At 38.5% G+C, this 24,320-nt stretch overlaps 1 protein-coding gene across 1 annotated transcript; it reads left to right on the top strand.

Annotated features, from left to right (window-relative positions):
* Positions 1-94: 94 nt before the first annotated feature.
* Positions 95-23,261, top strand: TRAPPC11 (trafficking protein particle complex subunit 11). Its single transcript, XM_064417818.1, has 29 exons — positions 95-484; positions 1,387-1,556; positions 1,980-2,050; positions 2,911-3,025; positions 5,338-5,437; positions 6,168-6,241; positions 6,465-6,561; positions 7,359-7,492; positions 7,813-7,960; positions 8,370-8,463; positions 8,814-8,893; positions 8,984-9,062; positions 9,143-9,197; positions 10,233-10,378; positions 11,469-11,530; positions 11,633-11,765; positions 12,352-12,482; positions 12,977-13,132; positions 13,598-13,785; positions 13,989-14,137; positions 15,696-15,817; positions 16,475-16,594; positions 16,955-17,020; positions 17,120-17,276; positions 18,859-18,967; positions 19,222-19,313; positions 20,203-20,336; positions 20,705-20,872; positions 22,315-23,261. The coding sequence occupies exons 1-29, from the start codon at positions 278-280 to the stop codon at positions 22,357-22,359; spliced, it is 3,402 nt and encodes a 1,133-aa protein (XP_064273888.1). The 5' UTR covers positions 95-277; the 3' UTR covers positions 22,360-23,261.
* Positions 23,262-24,320: the final 1,059 nt, after the last annotated feature.

Below are 24,320 nucleotides of genomic sequence, written 5' to 3' on the forward strand. Positions count from 1 at the left end.
TCCGAGGGGTGCGGCGGAGGCGCCGATTGGCCGCTCGCGCTGCCCTTCCGACGCTGCCCGGCGCTCGCTTCCTGAGGCGGCGGCCCGCCCGCGCCGCCTCCCGTGACCCGCGGCCGCTCCCAGCTGGCGCTTCCCGGCGCTTCCCGGCTCCATCCCGCCGCAGTGAGCGGCGCTACGGGGAGCACGGGCCCGGGACAGCGGGGCGCTCTTGCGGCCGGCCTGGGCCGCCCTCCCGCCGCCGTCCCGCCGCCTCGCAGGCCGCCGTCCCGGCTGCAGGATGACCCCTCCGTCTCACTGGGACTTCCCGGTGGAGCTGTGCTGCCGGCCCATGGCGTTCGTCACGCTCACCGGCCTGGACGTGGTGTACAACGCCGTGCACCGCGCCGTGTGGGACGCCTTCTGCGCCAACCGCAGAGCCGACCGCGTCCCCATCTCCTTCAAAGTGCTGCCCGGCGACCACGAGTACCCCAAGTGCAGGACGAAGGTAGCGAGCGGCGCGGCCCCGGCTGCGCCCCGTCCCGCCGGGCTGCGGCCCCGGGAGCGGGGATGCGGGAGCGCCTTTCCCTGCGGGAAGGGCCGTGCTCCCGGCTGCCCGGGCTGCGGCCGGCGGCACCGCGCTCTGCCGCACCGCGGCCGCCCCTTGCCCCGTGCCGGAGGGGAAGAGTGGGAGCTCGAGTCAGGGAAATGCGAGGGCGTTGTGATGGAGCCCTGTGGGTGCAGGGAAGCCTAGGGGTGCCTTAGCTCATGAGCCGCAAGCACAGAAAGCCCGTATGGTTTACTTGTTTAAGCACTTGCTACTCTTCTACATAGCATTGAGGTGCCTCGTAAAATTTGAGCTTTACTGAAACCCAAAATTTAACTTTGGAGAAACGAGATACTTAATGTATTTTGAAAAAAACCCTAACCTAACCTATAAAGCTTTTTTTTCACCAAACATTTCACTTTAGCTGGTGAAACACAGCAGAAGGAATATCTCTGCTAATCTTTCTGCTTTGCAATGTCAATGAGTTTTAACTGTTATAAAACTACATAATTCCATTATGCTGACAAAGAGTCTAAACTGGTGTGTCCTTGCACTGGTTTGAAAGCATGGTTTTCACAACTGAGCCTGGTATTTCACGGCAGTGTATGAGGCTTGCTCCTGAGCGTGACCCTCTCCTCCAGCCTCCCTGCAATCTGTTCTTGCTGCTAATAGGGCACCAGGCCCTGGTGCCTGAGCTGTTGTGGGATATGGCTTAATAGGAAGCAAGGCTTGAGGGGAACAATGTTAAAGGCAAGATGACAAACATATTAAGTGACAAGAATGTAGAGGATATGCCATTTCTCCTGCTATAAATGTTTGTGAATGGATTTTGTAGCTTGCTTTAATATCCTCAATGTTTTCAGAGGACATCCTATGAGTGGTATATTCCAAAAGGAATCCTGAAGACTGGTTGGATGAACAAACACCTGAATTTGGTTCCAGCACTTGTGGTGGTGTTCTATGAACTGGACTGGGATGAGCCACAGTGGAAGGAAAAACAGTTGGAGTGTGCTACTCGAGTTGAAATTGTCAGGTAGATTTTTTTTTTTTACTTGCTTCATAATGTACTGCAAGCTAATGCAAGTGTGATTGCAGAATCTGTTTGCATTCTAGAACATACAGGGTTTTTTTCTTAAATATAAATTTAGGGGAACTTGAACTTTGCTTTATAATATAAAGAGTCAAGAGCTTTTTTAATGGTTTATTTGTAAACCATTACTTATTTTACTTAAGTAAAAACAGCCCCTGAAATTTTACTTGCTAAACTCAGCACAATTTTTCTTCCCAAAAGAAGGAAGACAGTATTTTCTGAATGATGGAGCGTGTTGTGTTGTTTGGTTTTTTCACCTTTGTAGCATTCTTCCAGTGCTTCCATCTAGACTGATGTTTTTTTTTCCTGGTTATTCAGAAATAAGAGGTGAAATCTTGATGCTGTGCTATGTTGTCTTTATTTTAGGCAAAGCTTGCAGGGAAGAAATACCAAAGTTGCTGTGGTTTTGATTCAGAAAAAAACACCATTGCCTCCAGGTACTTGAAAACTCTATGCACAGTTGTGGAGTTCTCATTTTTCAGAAGTCCCAGCAGACTGAGCTGACTTTGGTTTGTCACATCTGTGGTTCTTCATCTGATGTCATCTGCATTCATTAAATGCACTGTGACTGCAGGAAGGTGTCAGGATAAAAAGAGCATTCCGGACTGTTGACCCTAAATATTTGTTACTTTTATTTCTAACTTCTTCCTCTTAAGTCCAAGTGCATTTTTTGATACACAGTATCAGAGATGGCTTCTATGCTAAAACATCTGACCTGCTTTCTTGTAAGCAAGTTGCATTTTAAACGTTGCTTGAGATCAGGAAAACCAGTAAAAGCATTGACAACTTAGAGGAAGAGTGTTTGGTACTTACCGAGTACCAAACTCGGTATTGGTAATTTGGTTTTAATCAATAAAATTTTGGAGTCACGTGGAACTGTGAAACGTGACACACTTTAACTTTATATTGCTGTAGAGCTCCTTTGTGCTTTCTAGTGTCTGGCAAACCATTTTTGGTTTTTTTGCTCTACCTGCTGTATGTGTTCGTCTTTCCTGGATGCTGTTGTGTTTCTCAAGACATGGGATATTTAATTCTGTGAGAGATTAAAAACTTACATCATACTTGTAATTTTTTGCTAAAGACTGCTAGAAAGTTTCTGTATGTGTTCTGCTGGATGAAGCACATAGTACTCTGAAAGAAGTGAGAAAGAATGTGCTCTTGGTTTTATCTTTATTAGATTTTTCAATATTGTTTAGACCTTTTGGTCTACCTAGGGTTCATAACCTGACCTTTAAGCTTTTAGAACTAGTTTGACATTGCAGCACCCACTTACTTGTGCTTTCCTTGACTTCACTAGGGGAAGATGTTATTGCATCAGAGAGGGCTGCAGCTTTATGTAATGCTTGTGACCTTTCTGGAAAATCACTGTTTGTGCTTCCCCACACTGATCATCTTGTTGGCTATATTATCAGGTAAGTGACTGTGAACCCCTGTCTTGCTCTGTTTGCAGACTGTGGGTTGGTTTACACAGCCCCTGGCCTGCTGGCAGCAGATGTTGTCTCAAAGGGGAAGAAAGATCTGCACACAAGAGTTAGCAGAGCTTACTGAAGGGGCTTTAAACTAGACCTAAAGTGGGAAAGGGATAAAACCAGTTTCACTAAAAATAAGCCTGGTGTCAGCATGCCAGTATTGCACTATTGGTGTGCTAGTGAGGGCCTTCATTCTGCTGGCTCAGTGGAGATAGTGGATGGAAATCCTTGCAGTGCTGTGTCCAGTTCTGGGCACCTCAGTGCAAGAAGTGAGGTGCTGGAGTGTGTCCACCTGGTGGAGGGTTGGGAGCAGAAGCCTTATGAGGAGCAGCTGAGGGAACTGAGGGTCTCTAGTTTGGGGAAGACCTTATTGCTCTCTACAGCTCCCTGAAAGGAGGCTGCAGTGGACAGGTTGGTCTGTTCCCCATGGCTTCCCCTCAAGTCATAGGGTGAGAAGAAATGGCTTAAGTTGCTTCAGAGGAGATTTAGATTGGATATTAGGAAAAAAATTCTTCACCAAATGGGTTATCAAGCATTGAAACAAGATGCCTAGGGAAGAGGTTGAGTCACCATTGAAGGTGTATTTAAAAGACACATATACTGTGCTTAGGGACAGTAGGATGGGCTTAGTGGTGGGCTTGGTAACAGGTAGACAGTAACGTTTGATGATCTTAAAGGTCTTTTCCAATCTAAACAATTCCATGATTCTGACAGAGAATTTGAGAGGTCATGAAATGAATGCTGTGTGGTGCACTGATTGTAGATCAGCAGTGAATGTTTTACCTGTTTGCTGGAATTCTTCAGGTTATTCTGATGAATTCCACACAATTTCATTTCTCTGTGAGGTTGAGTAATGACAGTCAGATTTGCTTTTAAGGAAATATTAGTAGATATCCCAAGATGTTCCCCAGGTAGAGCTAAAGTGGGCTTTTCTACTTCTACAGTGGTTTTGACCCTGCTGATTTCAATGATTTTCCGTACAAATATGTTTTTAGTTTATCTCTTAACAGGTTTTTGGTTCCCCCCCCACCCCACTTCCACTCCCTGTCCATGTAGTCTCCCCTTCTGTTTAAGTTAAGTGGCATCTATCTGGTTGCAAATATTATGTCTTTGTCATTCTATACATTTCTTGTGCCTTCTGTTTTGATATTTAAATGGACTACAATTTCAAATAATTTAGGAAGGCCTTTCAAAATCAAATTGAGGAAAGGTAAACACTTTTGTGTAGCTCTAAAAAGAAGGGCTCAAACTAAGGAACTGTTTTACAATAATTAGTTCTAATTTTCCATATATTCTCAGGGAGAGGAGGGGTCACAGTCTGAGGTTAACTCTACTCTCACCCTCATATTTATATATAAACAGTATAAATGTTTATATATGTTTATATATATTCTCAACATAAATTAGTGCTGCTATTGTATCCATGCTGCTCACAAATTGCCACTGGAATTGATCAAAATAAAGTAACCATTACTTCTAGCTTTTCATATTTTTTTAGGTGCTAAATTGATATTATAGTAACAGAACTGGTACTTCAGCCTTTATTTCCTGCATGTGTCAGTGCTGTTGCATGTATTCCTCTCCTGGATTCCGATGTTGTTTTAGTTGATTTTACTCCTTACAGCTTTGTCATACAACATAAGCTCCTTAGATCCTCCTCAGTCTCATGCTGCATTTGGTGTGCTTGTCCTCTTTGTCCTCTCCCCCTGTGAGTTGCTGTGGGCTATTTCTCGTGCTGACAAGTTTCACGGTTACCTCTGCAGCCAAGGTAGCTGTTGATGTTTGGACAGAATGATGAGACCTAGTCTGTACCCTCAAAATTTATTTACTGCTATTTTTTCCTTTCACTCCTACCTCCACAGTAAAGCAAAAATATGCAGTTCAGACATATTCTGTGAGCCTCAGCAGGGTTTTCTTGTTTTGACTTAAGGGCATCTCTCATCTTTCTATTACCTTGCAAAATCAGAACAGATTATCCTGAGACTATCTTAAATTAAATACTAGAGTTTGTTGTATGAGAAGTTAGTATATAAAGTTCTCAACTTACTTGTTCTACTTATTGCTACCCTTTTGGTGAAAGATTTTCGTCCGCAGACTCTTATCCTGTGTGATAACTTAGAGGAGTTTAATAATACCACAAGGTCCTTTGCCAACACTAAAATAAACATGATTAAAAGTAACTTATTTTGAAGAACTTAATAATTTCTTTGTATGTGGGAGAAACTCTGTGAAACTTATGAGCAACTTTGTTGCAGGTTGGAAAATGCTTTCTATGAGCACGCACAGACTTACTATTATACGGAAATAAGAAGAGTTAAATCTCATAAGGAGTTCTTGAACAAAACCACTCACCAGGTAATGTTACCCTATTTGTGAAATACTCTGCAAGTTATATTGCATGTTAAAACATGAAAATGTTTGTTACTTAAATGTTTTTTTCCTCCTTTCCAATTTGAGATGTCCTATCATAGTATAGGAAGTAAATCTGGTTCTATTTTCTGCAATTTAAACTTTTATTTTGATTGGCTTTCTTCTTACGTTTGTCTTTCTCACATCTGCCTTAGAAGAGCTGCAGGGCAAAATAAAGTTCTCGGATTAAAAAAAGTAAAACTTCTCATTTATCTACATGGTTTAACATATTTGAGTGTAGTATCTTAAGTTGTGGGATGTGTTTCCCTTAGATATTTTGTACTCAGAGTTGATTTCGGTTTTAAACTTTTGCTTTTCAAATCCACTCAGGCACATTGTGTTCTGTTGCGATTGCCAACTTTGCTCTCTTGGAAGCTGCAATTTAAGTGGTGAGCTCCAAACCACAATAAGCTCTGTTGACATAGAGATTTTGGGGTGTTACAGAGCCTCTCCCTTGTGCCAGGGTAACAGGCTTTGAACAGATTAAACCTATTGAAAGATCACTGCTGCGTTGTGGTGAACTGCAGACAGAACTATTGGGAAACAGTTGCACAGTCACTTTTTCAAGTCAAGTGCTGTATTATGTAAGCCTCTGAAGTTACCACCTGTATCTCTGTGTAGGTAACAAGATACGTTTGGATGTTTGTGAATGATGTACATTGGTTGTGTTTTGCAGCTTTTGTTTGTTAGACACCAGTTCAAAATAGCCTTCTTCAGTGAGCTGAAACAGGATACACAGAATGCTCTCAAGTAAGACTCATGTTATCTTCCCCCACCCTCTCTACCCCAAATTACTGCTAAGCCATAAACTAACAAATAGTTTTGTGAATGCAAAATTATTTAAACATGTATGTAAGGGGCAAGTTCTTCACTGGGAAGAATGCTCTGGTTGGAAGGCTGTTTTTCACTGTTGGCAGTCCTGTTCTAGAACTTTATTATCATGTGTGTTTTAACTCTAATTATTCCTGCTTAGGAATTACAGAACTGCATATAACCTTGTGCATGAATTGAGGGCTCATGAAACCAACATGCTGGAAATCAAGACCATGGCAGGATTTATAAATTACAAGGTAAAAACTGTACTTCTAGTCTTTGACAACTGTTACTTAAAATAAAAAATTTTATGTACCTTTAATGGGGAAAGGTTGTAAAGTTTAGTTTTATATTGCTTTTACAGAGATGGATTAGAAAGAGTTATCATTAGAACACCAATTATGCTTAGACTTGCAGAGACTTCTGAATTCTACACAAAAGAAAGATCCTTAGCTGATGTTTGGGATTATCTTGAAGGATTTAAGTTCTTTTGAGGTGCAGTCTTCTGAGTCTGAGCAGGGAGAATGAACACCAGGGCTTCTTGTTCCTTGAATATTTTTGTCTTCTTGCAAAACTTAGGCCAATTTAGTTCAGTTACTGCTTGTTAGGGGGAAGAAAGTAACTCTCTAAGAATCAGTCCATACTTTTGTGGTATTTTGAGGGCTTTTAGGTAAAGTGAAACTGTCTCACCACTTACAAGAATCTTGGAGTTGTATTCCATCAAATTCCATTTGCAGACTGCAGGCTTCAAAATAGTGATCTTTCTAGAGGCTCTGAAGTTTCCTGTTATACTTGGCAGTGAGTTATGCATTCCTCTGTTGATGTCTTGGGCAAGTAGGGGATGATAAATAGTATTAGATGAAATAGAGAACCACATGGTTTCAGGTGTAGTACGTTGTGGTTTACAGATGTGAACCATAAACTTCTTCCTTTGTTTTTTATGCAATTTTTGCCCTTCAGAGTTATGTAGAATTAGTTGGGGGACTGGTGGAGTTGACTGATGATCCTTAACAGCCTAACAGTGGTTTTTCATTTTACTTTTATCTTTTCCTAGATCTGTCGCCTCTGTTTTCAACATAATACTCCACTGGATGCTATTGCACAGTTCAGGAAGCATATTGACCTATGCAAGAAAAAAATAGGAAGTGCAGAACTGGCTTTTGAGCATGCTGCCTGGATGTCTAAACAGTATGTTTTTGCTTAGTAGTTTTTTAGATAAACAGTGAACTTCAAAAGGTTTACTTGTCTAGACAATATATAAATTCTTAGTTCTCTAGCTAAGAGATACACAAGAACATAAAATACACTATTGTTTTGCACTGATCATTGACTGCTTTTCTTTTTGAATGAACAGAGTATGAACAAATGCAGCCATAGAAATTAGATGCAAAAGTTCAGAGAAATATCATGTCTCTTGAGTAACCAGGACTTTTGTTTGTAGGGTGCCTTTCAGTTCATATTGCTGCTCCTTACATAATCTTGGTTATAAATGGGGTTTTTTTAAACAGGTTTCAGGCTTTTGGTGACTTGTTTGATGAAGCCATTAAGCTGGGATTGACAGCAATTCAAACTCAGAATCCAGGTTTCTATTACCAGCAGGCAGCCTACTATGCACAGGAACGGAAACAACTAGCAAGTATGCTTTGTAACCATGATGTAAGTTGGGAGGGGAAAAATGCTTTGTAATTAACCAAAATGGAAGTGGAACAATCTGAAATATGTGTAAATGAAATCTGAGGAAAGAATATGGGTCTTTGTGATGCTTGTCAGCATTACATTTATTTGTAATGTATGGAAAAAGTTGCCCCAGAACAAATACATTAGTATGTATTTATTTATTTATAAATAATTCTGACATGTTTTTAATATTTTTAATATACTTGAAAACTCACTTTGGTTTTCCAGGATATTTATATGTATACTGTGTCTGGTGACTTACAGAAAGCAGAAAAACAAGAGCATTGGTACTAGGATATGGGGGGGATATTGTTTTAGTATTTTTCTAACACTTGTCTGGCAGAAAACGAAACAGGAACCCTTTTAATTACTATATTTGAATTTGCAGTCCTCTGTGACATACCCCAATCCTGATCCCCTGGAAACACAAACTGGAGTGCTTGACTTCTATGGGCAAAGACCATGGCGACAAGGAATATTAAGTAGGTTTCTCTACTGCTACAGAAGTATGAGCTTGAATCCTTATTTGAGATCAGATTAGAAAAGGACTGATTTGTCTTAACATATACACTTTAAATGTTAAAATGTGCATTATAAGGACTAGGTGGTTTTACTGTAATTTGCTGGTTTTGGGTAGATTCTTAAAAGGATGGGGAAAGATAGTTGTATTCTAGAATTTCCCTTCTAGGAAGATGTAGCTGCCTGTGAGGTAATAGAATATGTGAGTGTGTTTGAATTGAAGCTTGCACTGCATATTGCTCATGGTATAAATTGTCCCCTTTGGGTCTGGACAGAATTCCAGTTTCATGGATTTTTTCATTGTCTTATGCAGGCTTTGATCTTTCTGATCCTGAAAAGGAGAAGATGGGGATTTTAGCCTTACAGCTAAAAGAGAAAAATGTTCTTCACTCAGTAAGTTTTATTTAAAAAAAAAAATCTCTTGTTTTAACATGACCCTATGTTTGCATGTATAATGATATCTGTAATGGTTTTGTCCACTAGGAGCTGATAATCACTTTGTTGAGTAATGCTGTCGCACAGTTCAAGAAATACAAATGTCCAAGGATGAAAAGTCATTTGAGTGAGTATAGATCATCAGATGCATTTTTTAAATTTATTTTGTAAAGACTTTCAGTAGTGATCCGGATTTTTTTTTTCCAGTGGTTCAAATGGGAGAAGAATACTACTATGCTAAAGATTATGCCAAAGCTTTGAAGTGAGTATCATTCATGATTGCTTCTTTTACGTGCTGCCTTCTCACTAAGACCTCTTGTCTTATTGCTGTGGAATAATGTTGGAAGCTTGTATGAGATGCTCCTCGTATCTGGCTGTGATTGAAACATAAGCTATTGAGTCTATGAACCCCACTTACATTAAAGAAACTAAAACAGATGAGTCGGTTATTAAAGCATAAAAAACTTCCTGCTCTGAGCTGTTGTCAGAATTTGCCATATTGGGCAAATTATCTATTTCTAACTCACTGATTGAATTCTGTCTGTCACTCTTGTTTGAAGTAGGAGAGGTGTATTTGCTTGTTAGTAGGTGACTGGACTTTACATGGAAGAGAAGATAGGCTAGGATAAGCAGATCAATTTGTGTCAAGTCTGATTGTGCTATGAACAAGCATTTTTTGTTTATGTTAGATAGATTTTTCTGAAGTAGGCAGAAATTCTTGTCTTAAATAGTTGAGAAGAGTTTAAAAAATTACTTCTCTGCTTTGCTAGTGACAGCAAACAGTGGTCAGTATTAGGAACATATGTGTATGGTTTTGCCTGAAAAAGATTCATGCATATGTTGTGGACCTTGGAAACCCTTGAAGTGGGTTAGGAAATAGGAAAGAAAAGAAACATCTTGGCTTAAGGAATATTAAATTTCTTCAGTTTGGAAGGGGACTTTATTGTGGGGGTTTGGTTTGTTTTTCTAAATACTTACTGCATATTCAATAGTAAGGCATATTTTTAATGCAGTATTGGACTAAGGCACTTCTGTCCAGTTACTGTTTTGCTAGTTCTTTGTGACAAGTCTTGTGAAAACTTTTCTATCTAGAAATAGAGAATTCAGGGAATAAATGTTTCTTTATCATAGTTTCATGCTGTTTTTGATAAATCATTGCCTTGTATAAACAGTAGACTTTAATTTAGCATGTGTATTAGTGAAAATGAATTTTGTATTAATGATACCAAAAAAATGCACACTTCTAAAAAATCTTGGTGAGCATAACTTATTTCCTCTCAACTTTGTTGTGTTGCAGACTGTTGGATTATGTTATGTGTGATTATCGCAGCGAAGGATGGTGGACCCTCCTCACTTCCATACTGACAACAGCACTCAAATGTTCATATCTGATGGCCCAGCTGAAAGATTACATCACATACTCTTTAGAGCTACTGGGCAGAGGTATTCTTCTCTGAATATTTTGAAATATGACAAATCATTGTCAGACACAGTGCTTACAGTACTTCACATTATTTGACTACAAAATAACCGTGTACTTGTGCTGGATTTTCACTACTTTCTGTGCTACACTGGGAATTGAGTTGCCTTTCTTCTATTATAAAATTAATCGCGTTCAAATAGACTGTGTCAGGATATCTGAGATGCAGAGCTTCATTTGAGACTGTTCAAATAATGTAACAGGAACTTCTGAGCTTTGGAATGGCAAAGAACAGTAGTACAGCTAAAAGAGAAACATTTTTCCTAGTAACACGATTTTTCAAAAGCTAACACAGTTTTTCTGGACTTTAATATCCCAAATATGCTTCTCCAAGACACTTTCTAGAACTCTGCTGATGAAATATGTATGTGGGATGTTTTAGGGGAAAAATGTGGCATAGAGTGGCTCCACAGTAAAAATGCAAGCACTCTGGTCTGTGTAATGTCTGCTCCTTGACATTGCAGAAATAATCCTTTGGGGCCCTAAATTGCTAATACTACTATTAGTGCCAGTGGTAATGGGTTTGCATCTTCTTAGAGCTAGCCAGGCTACTCTGCTTTGTATTGAAGAATAGAAAGTGCTGCAAAACCACCTTTCTTCAAGAAAAGAATGCTTATTTTCACTAGTCCTTGTTTCTTCCTGTCACCTTCTGTGAAAGGAAGGTGACAGGAAGAAGTTTTTTTGAAGTTTGTTTTTACCAGTATTATCTGAGCTGGCCTCTTTGTGTGTTCCAGATTTGTCTATGCTTTCTTCTGTTTTGAAACATAAACAACAAGATGGTATAAGCATTATTCTTCTGAGGCTTTGCTCCAATAAATTACAAAATACTTATCTAATCAAAAAATATTTTACCTGGTTCCAGTGAAAGTAAGAGGAGTCATTTAAAATGGAAATGTCCTTTGTTATGGTAGATGGATGTTAGAATTTTTTGTCCTCTGGAATGTGTTATTTGAAAGATGCAATCTGAGGGGAAGATTTTACTGTTAAATTAAAAAAAAAAAAGTAGAGGCCCTCGCTTCTGTCTTGTAATCTTTGTTTTGTTCTCTTTATTAGCATCTACTCTTAAAGAAGATCAGAAATCTCGAATAGAAAAAAATCTCATAAAAGTTCTGATGGTAAGTGGCAGAACTCCTATTACCCTTTCAAATAATCCTAGGAATGGTCACTGTTTGCTAGCCTTCTTTGATTGTTCTTTGTAATCCTTTGCCTGCATACAGAATGAAAGCCCTGATCCTGAGCCTGATTGTGATACTGCTGCTGTGAAAGCATCACAGAAATTGTGGGCTGACCGTGTTTCCTTGGCAGGCAGTAATATTTTTACGATAGAAGTCCAAGATTTTATACCATTTGGTAAGTAAGAAAGCAAATTCACACCAGATCATAAATTTAGATGCTGTTGTACCTTGAAAAAACTAATTAGGATGAAAACATGAAGGCTGTACTAAAACTAACAACAGTGTTCCAGCCTTGCTCTGTTCCTTGTCTAAATCAACAAGAGAAGAAAAAATGAGAGAAATTGGTGATCTCTTATCCCTGATATGGATTACTAAAGAATTCCCTGTTTTTTGAGAGACTTCTGACATTCAAGTGTGCTGTGAAGTAGGATTCTGAGGAAAGAGGGCAGAATGTGTGCAAAATAATATTTGCCATTGAAAAGGGGGCATGCATGACATCCAAGTGTACAGGATTGTCTCTTTTCTGCTGAACATCTGCATCTCCTCTCCTGTGCAAAGGTTTTGGCCAAGTGCTGAAAGGTGTTCCTGTGACAGTGTTAGTTGCCAAATTTGTCCACTTGCGAAATAGAGTTGTAAGAGTGTACACAGAATAATTCTTCCCACAATGATTTCAGGAGTGTGCTTCTGGAATTTAATGTTATAGTTTGTTTAACACCTACTTCTTGTTTCTTTTTTCTTTTTCTTTTCTTTTTTAATTCCAGTACAGTGCAAAGCAAAATTTCTTGCTCCTAGTTTTCATGTTGACGTTCCTGTGCAGTTTGATGTGTACTTGAGAGCTGATTGTCCTCATCCTATCAGGTTTTCCAAGCTCTGCGTCAGTTTCAATAATCAGGTACCTGTGTTCTAACTATCTCTGACCTACTGACAGAAACTGATAATAAGAATGGAATATCATTTTATTTGTTTTAAACACTTTTAAAAAATCAAAAGTTTTTGCCAAAAATTATGTTAATACTTCAGCTGAAAGATGTTTGGATTTTTAACGCATTATCTGTTGTTTTTGACAAATATATTGATACTGGAATAAGACTCTGCTTGATTAGTTCATCTCTCATATCTATGAGGCATGCTAAAGTTTCAGAAGGATCATTTTAATGTCTTATTTCTTCTGATTAATGAAATTATATTAATAAAATGGATATCTTGTGACAAATAATTGCAGTGTGATTACTTACTAATTTAACTTTGATATTGTGAAAAGTCAGAAAAACCCATACAGTTTGATCCAGTGACACAGAGCCATAATATTTGCTACACTGCCATTACTCTTTAAAGATGTCCTCTGTCTGAATGTATAAACTTTTTTTCCCCACTTCTCCATTGTAGGATTACAACCAATACTGTGTTGTAGAAGAAGCCTATCAGAAAAGTGATATTCTGGAACAGTCACCACAAGGAACAATGTGCTTAGTGCCTGGCAAAACAAGAAAGTTCTCTTTCAAATTTGTTGCAAAAACTGAAGATGTAGGAAAGAAGATTGAGGTTTGTCTGTTTGTTTTGTACCCTTCTTACTGTTACATACAATGAACTCAAACTACAATGTGCCCCTAATCTAGCACCAGTTAAAAAGTCACTGCATGAATGTCTGAATTCTTGAAACAGAGTATCAAAAGTGAGTGAAACTATTGACAATGACAAAACATGAAGAAAATAATGAAAATGGAAGAATTGTTTCAAGAATTTTTTTTAAATATGTGCATACTTAAAAAGTGGTGGTATAGTACTATGGGAGGGTAGGAAATTTCAACTTATCACCTGAACATGGATACTTCTTCCACTGCTGTTTCATTAAATGAAATCCTGGGGTGGTGAGGTCCTCAGTCTCCAAGCTGTCAGAAGCTTTTTGATAGTATATGTGTTTATTATGTCCGTCTGTGTTGGAAAACTACATTCCTACAACAGGTGATCAGAAGACTCACCAAAGGTGTTTAAATTTGTGTCTGTCAGATCACTTCTGTGGATTTGATCCTGGGAAGTGAATCTGGCCGCTGTGTGATTCTGAACTGGCGAGGAGGAGGGGGAGATGCTTCCTCATCTCAAGAAGCATTGCAGGCAGCACGGTCCTTCAAGCGCAGACCTAAGCTGCCAGACAATGAGGTGCACTGGGACACTTTGACAATTCAGGCAAGCACGATGTGAGTAACTGGGATTCCATGCTGGTCTTTTTCTATTGAGTTGTTCCCATCATGTTGTTTTTTGGGAGTCTCACATCTCTTAGTTTAATAGGTCATCAGTTATGGGAACTTTCTTGCACAGTAGGGTGTTTTAGCTTCCTTTAAACTAGGCTTAAAAGCAAGTTATTTAAAAAGATACAATAATGGAATCTTTTCTCTTAAAGGATTATTTCTAGAGTGCCGAACATTTCCGTTCAGCTCCGTCATGAACCTCCTGCCCTGACTAATGAAATGTATTGTTTGATTGTGACAGTCCAGTCACATGAGGAGACAGTGGCCAAAGATGTCAAGCTTACAGCAGGTTTAAAGCCAGGTATTTGGGGTTATTTTCTTTGAATCCAGCAGTCTCATAATTGACTGCTTTTTGTGGATGCAATGCAGAGAAAAAGAGTAAACTGTTTTCTTGCAGTAATTAAAAGCCAAACCAAAGTGAAAGTTGGGAATGATGAAATACCAGTGGTAAGAACAACAGCTAACAGACTCATTCAGTTACGGTTGACCACTGCTTGTCTGTGCTGCTTGCATGGGTATTTTCAGAATATGAATCTTGACAAGTTTGAAAGAAAACATGAAAGCTTTTATATTCTTCTCAGACTTTTTATTCTGTTTGCTGGTAACTAAAGTTTTCTTTTCCCCAGACAGATATTTTTCTTGCTGAGCTGAAAGCACTAGACAGTGCTAGATAAATGTTTTCTAAGCATAGACTTTGTGGGTTTTCTCTCACACCCACCCTGCTTTTTTTGTTTTCCCTGCCCTGGACGACATGGTTTGGTTTTTAAACTGCTTGAAATTTGGAGAACAATGGAGCACTGAAGCAGTATTTCTTAGAAAGCAATGGCAAAAAATGCAAATATTGTATGTCTGAGTCCTAGCTATCTCTGTGTAGATATTGCTGACAGTTTTGAGTGTGTGAAGCCCAAATATTATACTCAGTATTCATCTTTGTAGCAATTATCCTGAAAGACAAAAGTATTTTTTAAGTCACTAGCTTATAGGATGCCATATGTTCTGTGTATTCTGAAATAGAACCTTGTTTTCTGTGGAGTTGTATGGTTCATTAAAGTCACTGGAGTATTCTTGAAACTTATTTAATTGGGGGTTTGGGCTTGGCTCCTGAAGCCAAGTTTAATGGATGGTCTGTGTTTTTCTTAGTTTTTTTTTTTTCCTTGCTTGATCTAATCTCTTTAACATGGGGTATGCAAGGTCAGTGTGGGTTTGCTGATTGCATTAAAAGAACAATTGAAATCTGACATTTCACTTATAGGGAAGGTGATGTATTTTTCACAGTAGTAACTCTTTGGCAAGATGTGGCTTGTTTTGCTTTGAAAATTATCCTGTGTAATTGCAGTAATGCCATTGTTCTAGTTAAGCTCTGACTGAAGAATGGTGTCATTTAGCATCTGTACATTTCTTTTTATGTACTTTCAACACTGACTTGAAAGAAAAGTTTTTAAAATATGTGAAATCATTAAACCGTGTTCTTGAAAACAAAAGAATCACAGAACAGTGAAACTTCCTTTCTACTTCATTATAGACTATCAAGGAAAACTTGGATCATGTAATCCTGTTGTATTACATAGATGGTCGGGAATATCTAGATATGATTTCTGATTTTTGAGTTTTTTTTTTTCCTGGCCAAAAGAGATGAAACAATAAACTTGCAAGGGTAAAAATGCTTCAACTTGGAAAATTTTGAGGTGTTGTCAAATACATCTTCTGCTGGTACTTTTGAAAGATTCTCCTGACAAAATGAACTGTGTTAATTCCTCATGCATTGCTTTTAGAGATTTTTTGTTTGTTTGTTTTAGTTATTGTTTTCATGGTTTAGTGATGTAAGCCTGTGTGGATATGAACACTGTTTTTAATCCTAGGGCAAGATGCTAACCTGACTCAGAAAACTCAGGTGACTCTTCATGGTACAGATGCATGTGATGATTCTTTTCCTGCACTGCTTCCTGATATCCCTGTAGGAGACTTGCAACCAGGAGAAAAGGTCAAGGCTTAAAACCTTACTTCTATATCACACTCAAGAAAATAGGGACCAACTGATAAAGACTCCCTTAGACAGACTTCAGTTTACTTTCTGATATCTGAACCAATAAATTAAATGCTTATGGCATATTTTTCCTACTGTTTACGTGTAGTTTAGTACTCCTTTAATGAGACCATCTTTTGGACTAAATTGGAGAATGAGGTATCTTCTGGGTTTGATGGTACAGCTGGCAGATATGAAATAAAGAGGCTGACTTCAACTGCTAATGAAATGCTCTGCTTAATGGACAGTAGATAATAGTCAGCAAGTGTGACTGGAGATGGTAGAGGGTCAAATATGCACTAAACTGAAATTGTGACTAGTAAGTTAGAAACTGGTTATTTCCTGTATTACACAGTTATGGTTCTTTTCTTATACTGTTAAGTAACAGAGAAGCATCTGGAACAAATCTGGTGAAGCACTGGAGTTGTGCTGCTCTGGTTAAAATCATTAGCTGCATGATCTAGATTGTGCATTCTAGGAGATACATTATGGTCACAATAATGCCCATTCTGGTTGCCCTGTTGGACCAAGTCAGATGATTAACAACTTTTGGACAGCTCTAGACCTAATTAATGTACTTTAGGTATAGCTCACACAGTCTCCTTCATTTTGCAGCTGGAAAAACCAATATACATCCGTTGTGGAACAGTTGGTGCAAGAATGTTTCTGTTTTACATTTCTTATTTAATCAACACTGTTGTTGAGGGGAAAGAAATCCTCTGCAGGTGTCACCGGGTAGGTTTGAAAGATGCACTATTTGCGTTTTATACGGATAAATTTGTCAAATACAATAAATATTCTAAAAGCTATAATTTTGAGTATCTTAGAACCCTTTCCAGCAGATAGAATAAATGCCAAGTCAGCAGCATGGTAGCCCTTTTTAGCATGAGCAGTTCTATAACTATTAGCAGAAGACAAGTTTGCTATATTTGTTTGTAAATTTCTTTAAACATGTGTTCTTCCCTGGGGAGGACTTGATTAAAATAATTAAAAGTAACTTTATATTAATAATCTTTGACATCAATAACCAGGCCTTAAGCTGAATATAACTTTTTTTTCCCTCTATTCTTCTCATCCCTTTCATTGCCTCTAAAGGATGAAACTGTAACCATAGACACGGTATTTCCTTTTGATGTTGCCGTCAAATTTGTCTCCACAAAGGTATGTGTTTGAAAAGTTGCTCATGTTTTGGAATCACAACGCTTTGGAGTCACAGCCTGTTTAGTTTGAAATAGTCAGAGCTTGTGTGTGTCTTGACAGCTGGAGCCCTTGGACAGAGTATTTGCAGATATCCCATTTTTACTGATGACGGACATCCTGAGTGCCTCTCCTTGGCCTCTCACGATTGTAACAAGCAAGTTACAGCTGTCAGCTTCTATGACCCCAGTAGATCAACTGGAATCTTATGTGGAGAATGGTAAGTTTTCTTAGAGTATGTTCTCTATCAGGAGGATGCTTTTTGCATAAATTGGGAGTAATAAAGGGAGACACTTTAAACAGTGTTTGTTTATTGAATTGTAAGTGGAAGAAAGCTGCTTAGTACTCTAGTTGCTTGCCAGAATACAACTTGGACAGCAGCATGCTTTGGAATGTAGTTCTGCTTCACTAGGTCAACTAAATAGCCTTGGATGATGGATGGTAAATAAAATTCTAAATACAATAGACATGAGGGAAAACACCTGAAATACTTCTGAAATGCAACTTTTTAGATATCCATATCAAAAGACACTCAATATTTCCAATGTTTCTGGGCCATATATAATTTCTGGAATGCACTTTACCATGTCATAGAGGCAGTATCTAAAGTGATCCATGTCCATGATTGCAGTCACAAAACTGAAAAATGTGAAACTAGAAAGGGCAGGTTATAAAGAACAACTGGTAATAATCATCTTTTTTTTTTTTTTTAGTATTACCACAGTTTAGTAACTTATTTGCATGTTAAAAAGTTATCTTGAAGATCTCAGCCATTAAAACTTCAGTGTGTTAGCTTTGAAGTTAAATAACTGGAATACTTAAAAGTAGAGCTGATCCAAAATCTTGCAACAAAACACTGTCTTTGCATTTGTGGCATCAGGGATGTGAATTCTGTGTTCTGTCAAAACTGTGGATGCAGTGAGGTATTCTGGGTGGCTGCCTGACTGTGGGACAGCTGTCCACTCATGTAATCAAGGACTTGCAAGGCTCTACTTCATCTGTTGATTCAAGGATTGCCTGGCAAAAAGCAATTTTTTCCCAGATCCTTTAGTCTTCAAACTACGATATTTCATCTTCAGCTCTGGCACCTTGTGCTTCATGGCTTCTGGCTGATGCTCAGAAAGAGCTAAGTGCCAGGACATACGAACCCTGTAGGTGTCAAATGTTCAGCTGTCCATCTTTTGGTTGATGGGTTTTTTTTAAATATTAATGATAAATTTTGAAAGACCGAAACCTATTTTCTTAATAATTTTAAAAAATCACTCTCTACATATAAAGGCACTCTCTTTTTTTCTCCACTCAAATTAACTAAAAAAAGAAGGCAAAAGTGAGAACTAGGTTTCACTGATAGGCCAGTAGATTTTTCTTGCAATCCTTCTCTTCCCCTGCCCTCATCCATTTCAGAGGCAGAGGGGATGTGTCCATGTTCATTTTAATTTTCAGGCATCAGAGGTATCTTATGCTGATGTCTTGGAATCTGCTGTAGAAGTGTAGAATTTGAATTGGCATTATTTTGCTTTTTGTATGTGTTTATGAACTCTAAATTTGCAATGATTCATTCTGTGTGTACTTTAAAGATATTATAATGCTGTTCATGAAGTAAGTGACATATATTTGTGTATGTTACCCTTTCATGTATTGGAATACTTCCCAATCTATTGGATTTATACATTATGTAGGTATACTTTGCAAAGCACTGCAAAGGCCTTTCTAGATGAATGATTTTGTGTCATATTGCATCTCTAGGCTTGGTGACTTAGGCTGTAATTATGCTTTGATTTTAAACAAAATCTTGCTGATAGTTGTTTTACAGACAGGTGAGAGTGCCAGTGAGTGCTTTTGCCTTCGATGTCCTCCAGTTACTAATGCTAGTGGAGTGGCAACTGGATGTTATATCATTTCCTGGAAGAGGTAAGCATCTCTTGGCCTTGGTGAGGAGAAGGAAGTAAGCTGATTTGTTTTAGGAATGATAGTGAGATGTTTGGTTTGGGTTTTTTTGGGAGTGGGGAGGAGTGCAAAAAAATGAACAAGAAAGTTCTGTATTTTCCTGTAAGCAGCACTGTTTAGAATTTGGATTTTACTAATTCCTACTTAGTTTGTATACTTACTTGATACTTTATGTAGTATAATATTCAACATGGTCTGCTTTTGACTTTTTCCTGCAGAAGTTCACCTGTGGAAAGTGTACCTGTTGTTAACACAGTCATCACTCTGCCACATGTGATTGTAGAGAGCATTCCCCTCCACGTTAATGCAGGTAATATTACTTTGGCAACATACATGTCCTAATTAGAATTTCAAAGACTGCTAAAATTTTTACAGCACCAAAAGCTTCAGTTTACTGTAGCAAAATACAGAAAAGTGGTGCTGAATATTATGGAGCTAGAGAAAGAAACTGCCTCAAGGCTTGCTCTTCTTTCACTGCTTGAAGGGAAGAGGAGGTAGGTAGTTACACAAATGTGTTCTCCTAAAAGCTGTCAGTGGAGCTGGCATAATTCTCAACATGTGTTATGTAGCAGCACAGAGACTGGAGTTAGCTCTGCTGATGCTGCCTTCCCAGTAGCTTTCTCTAGATGCCTATGGCAACAGTTGTTCCATCCACCCACATTCTGTGTGCATCCCAGGAAGAAACAGACTGGAAAGCTGGAGATGCTTGTTGGCAGGTGAAATGTTTCTCTTGTAGCACTTCACCTGCACAAGAGCAGAAGGGGGTTGAAATGCCTACCAAACACACATAATTTCAATGCATTCCTCGGCTTGGTTTCATTTGTACTGACATTCTTTCACTATCCTCCTATCCTGTTACACTTTGAAGGAGCTTCCTGACAGTATCTGAGTAGATTTTGGTAAGCTGAAAATAGTCAGCAGCAATGGAGTGATTTTCTAGTTAGTATTCTTGGGCAGTGTTAGCAGCTGGGAGGTTTGTAACTTGTTGTTGAAACATGATACTGAAAAACTGTAGTGAAGGTGTGTTCTGTAACTAAAAAATCTTCTCTTTCTAAAAGATCTTGTCAGAAGGGCTTTAGATGCCTAGTTCTTGTATCTTCTTTTCTTAATGCTTCACTGTTTTTTGCAATAGAGTTTTCTTTTTGAGTGGAACTTGAAGATGTATTTTGTATTTGAGATTACTTACTTTCTTTCCAAAGACCTGCCATCATTTGGTCGAGTCCGAGAGTCCTTACCTGTGAGGTATCACCTGCAAAATAAGACCAATTTAGTCCAGGATGTGGAGGTGTCTGTGGAACCCAGTGATGCCTTCATGTTCTCTGGCCTCAAACAGGTACAGAATTGTCACATCCACTGATCCTGGTTTATCTGGTAGTGAAGAATACATTGATTAGACTTACACTGATGTACAAAGAGGATAAACTCATTGTTTTTAGGCGTTTAAGGTATGGTAAATTCTGTCTGGAAGAATATATGAATGCAGACTCCATTTTAAAAAGGGCTATATGGAAGCCTGTCTAGGAACTGTTTGTCATGGATAACATGGTGTTTTGGCATAGAAGCAATAGTTTAACTAGAATTGGAAATTAGTTTCATTCTTTCCAGCTTCAGAAAGTAATCAGTGCAGAAATAGAAAGTAGGCAGAGCTTTTGGACCCAGAACTTACCTATGGTTGTGGCTTTCTTTTCTTCTTTTTCTAAGATCCGGCTACGAATCCTTCCTGGCTCGCAGCAGGAAATGCTGTACAACTTCTACCCTCTGATGGCTGGCTATCAGCAGCTGCCTTCTCTCCACGTTAACCTGATGCGATTCCCAAACTTCACCAACCAGTTGCTCAGACGTTTCATACCAACACACATCTTTGTAAAGGTAAGGCTGTGAGGAGTCACTTGTGTTTCAAGGCTCCCCTTGGGGCTGCTCACATTCTGGGGACAGCCACCCCAGCTGTGTTCAAAGCTGAGTGTCTCTAAGCAGACTGAAATGTCCAGCTTGTAACAGGGTTAGTTGCTTTGGAAAATCTTGTGTTGTGCATTGGTTTTCTCAGCCAAAATCTTTAGGAAATCTGTTTCAGTGCAGTATGTATTTGGTTACCACTAGGTGAATGAACTGAATGTGCTTGTCATGTCCCTGTTGTTCTGTTCCATGTCTGACTCTGTAAAAGGAGTTTTAAAATTGCCTCTATTTTTAGCATAGTAGAGTGAGCTGAGTATTCAAATACTTTTAATACCATGATTCATAGCACTTCTGAAAAAAGTGTTGGAGCAACCCATATGACTAAGTTCAGAGGCACTGTAGCATCCCACATCTCCCTAAATAACTTCTAAAAATACATTCTGTTAGTGAATCAGTCTAGATTTTTCGTAGGTGGTATAACTCTGAAGACAGTTCAGTCATGCCATGAAAAACAGATCTTTTTACTTTTTAAGAATCATTTAAATCCATTTGCCCAAAACAGTGCTTTCTCATTCCACTGCTGCTGTCTCCAGAATATTTTGTTCACTTTTTATTCAGAATCTTAACAAGCAAGGGGCCCAAAGGCTGGTTTATATGATTTGAGATGGACTTATTCAGAAATCTGTAATCATGTTCTAGGAAACTGGCCTGATGTTATTTCAGTTTTGTTTTAACCAAAAGAGGTAGGCAGAACTTAATTTTTGAGTGTGCTGACAGTCACTGGCTCTTCAAGACTTCAGGGTAGCCTCCTAAGTAAATAGAAGAGGCATTTTTTCTCCAAAGTGTGGTGTTCATAAAACTCCTGTGGACTCTCAAGCTTCAGAATTCTTTGCTTTTGCTTTGGAGTTGTCAGAACATCAGAAAACCTTATTGTAAAGGTGTCTTTTCTTCTTTAGAACTTCTTCCTTGCTCTCTTCTATCTCTAGTGATGTTGCTTAAAATTTCTCCAAGAAGCTGTCAGTCTAATTCCTGATAATTGTCAGCTTTCTATAGTGCAGTAATGCTCAGAGCTCTGATCAGCCAGGCCTTGTCTAAGCTGTGCAGATGTGTGTGGAGAAGGCATTTACCAGGGCAGTTGAGGAGCTGAGGCCTCTAGGGCCAAACTGAAAATTCAGTTGGATGTCCTGTGTGTTTGTGCCACTATTGGAAACCTTTAGAAGCAGGATAAACTTAATGCTACACTTGGGTACCGGAGCTACACTGACAACACAGTGTATTGCAGAGTTAGTTTCCTAGTAGTCTACTTTTTTTGCCTGGGTGTGGGTGTTTTGGTTGGGTTTGGATTTTTGAGGGGAGTTTGAGTAGCTTGTTTTGTTTGGTTTGGTTTTTTTTAAAATTCTGTCTTTATTTTCTTAAAGCCTCAGGGTCGTCAAGCAGATGACACCTCAATTGCAGCTGCATAACTTTGAGACCTGTACCTCTGCACTTCAAGAAATGGATGTTGCACAGAATATGTAAAGCTCACTTTGGAAGCAAGGCTTTGATCAAACCATAAGAATTAAATTTTATTTTGAAATTATAACTCTTAGCAGAACTAATGTTTAAAGAAAAGCTAGTGTTTCATAGACTTTCTTTAAGGAATAAACACGTGGGGAAATCTTGGTGCTTTATTTAACGGGAGCATTCTTTTGAAGTTAATTTTGAATGTCAAACTCTTAAAAGTATTATTGAGGCATATTAAGTGTCTTGAATATTTAAGAAATGCTAATTCATTTGACCAAACCTGAAAGATGTTTTCACAGTTAACAGTGTAAATTGCGAAGTTTGTATTTACAGTTAGAGATTTACAACATTGAAAATTATCATTTTTTACAGAAGTTTGTCCTGTGCCACTTGTGTTGAAGACAGAGCAGGTTGTGCAGTAGCACTGTAAATTACATACTGCTATTGCAATTGAGCAGCTTACTTGTCCTTTAAAACCATAACTCTCAAAAGGCACTATTTCTCCTGGGTAAGCCATACATCCAATTTTGAATTCAACAGCTAGTCTAAAGAACAGAGATTCAGTCATACCAGTTGGATTATCCAACCTGGAGCTGGTGTGGTTTGGGGTTACTTTTACACAGTTTCCAGATTAAAGACATGTCTTGATATTCTGCTGTGTGAATTTAAAAAAATAAACATCCTACTGTTGTACAGCTCTGGATGAAGTGGTGTGTAAAGTACAGTAAAATATGTATATATAAAAAATTGCATTGTGAAAATTTGCTTTGTTTAACTTTCTAAATAATTACATTTTGATTGCTTGGGAAATACCTTATTTATTGTCAAAGTGAAGTTCTAATAAACTGCTTGTGACAGAGTACTTCTGAAACTGTCTCTAACTGCATTGCTTTCACAGTTTTTTTGTAACTGATTTCACTTGTGGACTGATACATCTGTCTGTGGCATTGAGGTCCAAAATGACAGCTGCTGTACTTGAAGGAAAGCATGAGTGAAGTCCTGAAAAAATGTAAGAGGATACACTGTTTTTCCATGGAGTGCAGAGGTAGTTGTGTTATAGTTGTGTTATGAGGGTTTTCCCAATGTATAGATGGGGATAAGAAGATGACTGACAAACTGTGTTGGGAAGAACAAATTAAACCTTGTTCTTTGCTTAAATGTACTGAACTAAGTGGCAGTCATGGAATAGGTATCTTATCTTTCTCTCTTTTATTTTTTGTTTTTGGAGTGGAAAATGTATTTCTTTTCCAGATATTTTTTTCTCTTAAGTAATCACACAGGTTGCAGCAATGCTGGCACCTCTGCTACTCCTTCTTAAGACATGTTGATGCAAGTAGTATTAGTGTTTGGTGGAGAATTGGGTGCCTTCCCCCACCCCCAAAACAGTCTAACAGTGGTTTTTATCCCTTTAAGAAAGGGAATGACATAAAATACTTTCACGGTTACAATAATGTTGTAGTCTTAAGGGAATTGTGTAAATACATTCCTTCTTAAAATTGTGAGTAGTAAGCATAATGTGGAAAAACAAAATGCAGGCATATCCCACACCATGGCAAAAGCTTGCCACTTCGCCATAGTCACAATTCCTGTTCTCTCACTCACAGAGGGAATCCTTTCTTGTTTTGTGGGATCTTACTATAGCTGTAAACAGTACAAGGCAAATATTTTTGTGTTAATTGTCTCTAAAGTGCTAGGCACACCTTTTATGCTGTGTAAATGACTGATGTGAATGAAAACATGCAGCAAGCAGGAGCCACCTTGTTAAAAATGCTCGAGAAGTGATTAATGATGACTATCTTTCTGACTCATAAGATTCTAATGCTGAGGGGAATGTTTGTGATTCATTACCCAAATCCCTTTGGAAGTCTTAAGGAGATACACTGAAATATATGTGAATGTAAGTGCAATTTTTTTATTATTT

Source organism: Passer domesticus, chromosome 4 (assembly GCF_036417665.1).
Source record: "Passer domesticus isolate bPasDom1 chromosome 4, bPasDom1.hap1, whole genome shotgun sequence".
Lineage (NCBI taxonomy): Eukaryota > Metazoa > Chordata > Aves > Passeriformes > Passeridae > Passer > Passer domesticus.

Coding starts and splice junctions, on each gene's coding strand:
- TRAPPC11 (XM_064417818.1), top strand. CDS start 278: ATGACCCCTCCGTCTCACTGGGACTTCCCGGTGGAGCTGTGCTGCCGG. Junction 10,379..11,468: donor TTTAGAGCTACTGGGCAGAG/GTATTCTTCTCT, acceptor TCTCTTTATTAG/CATCTACTCTTAAAGAAGAT. Junction 17,277..18,858: donor GGAATCTTATGTGGAGAATG/GTAAGTTTTCTT, acceptor TCTTGCTGATAG/TTGTTTTACAGACAGGTGAG.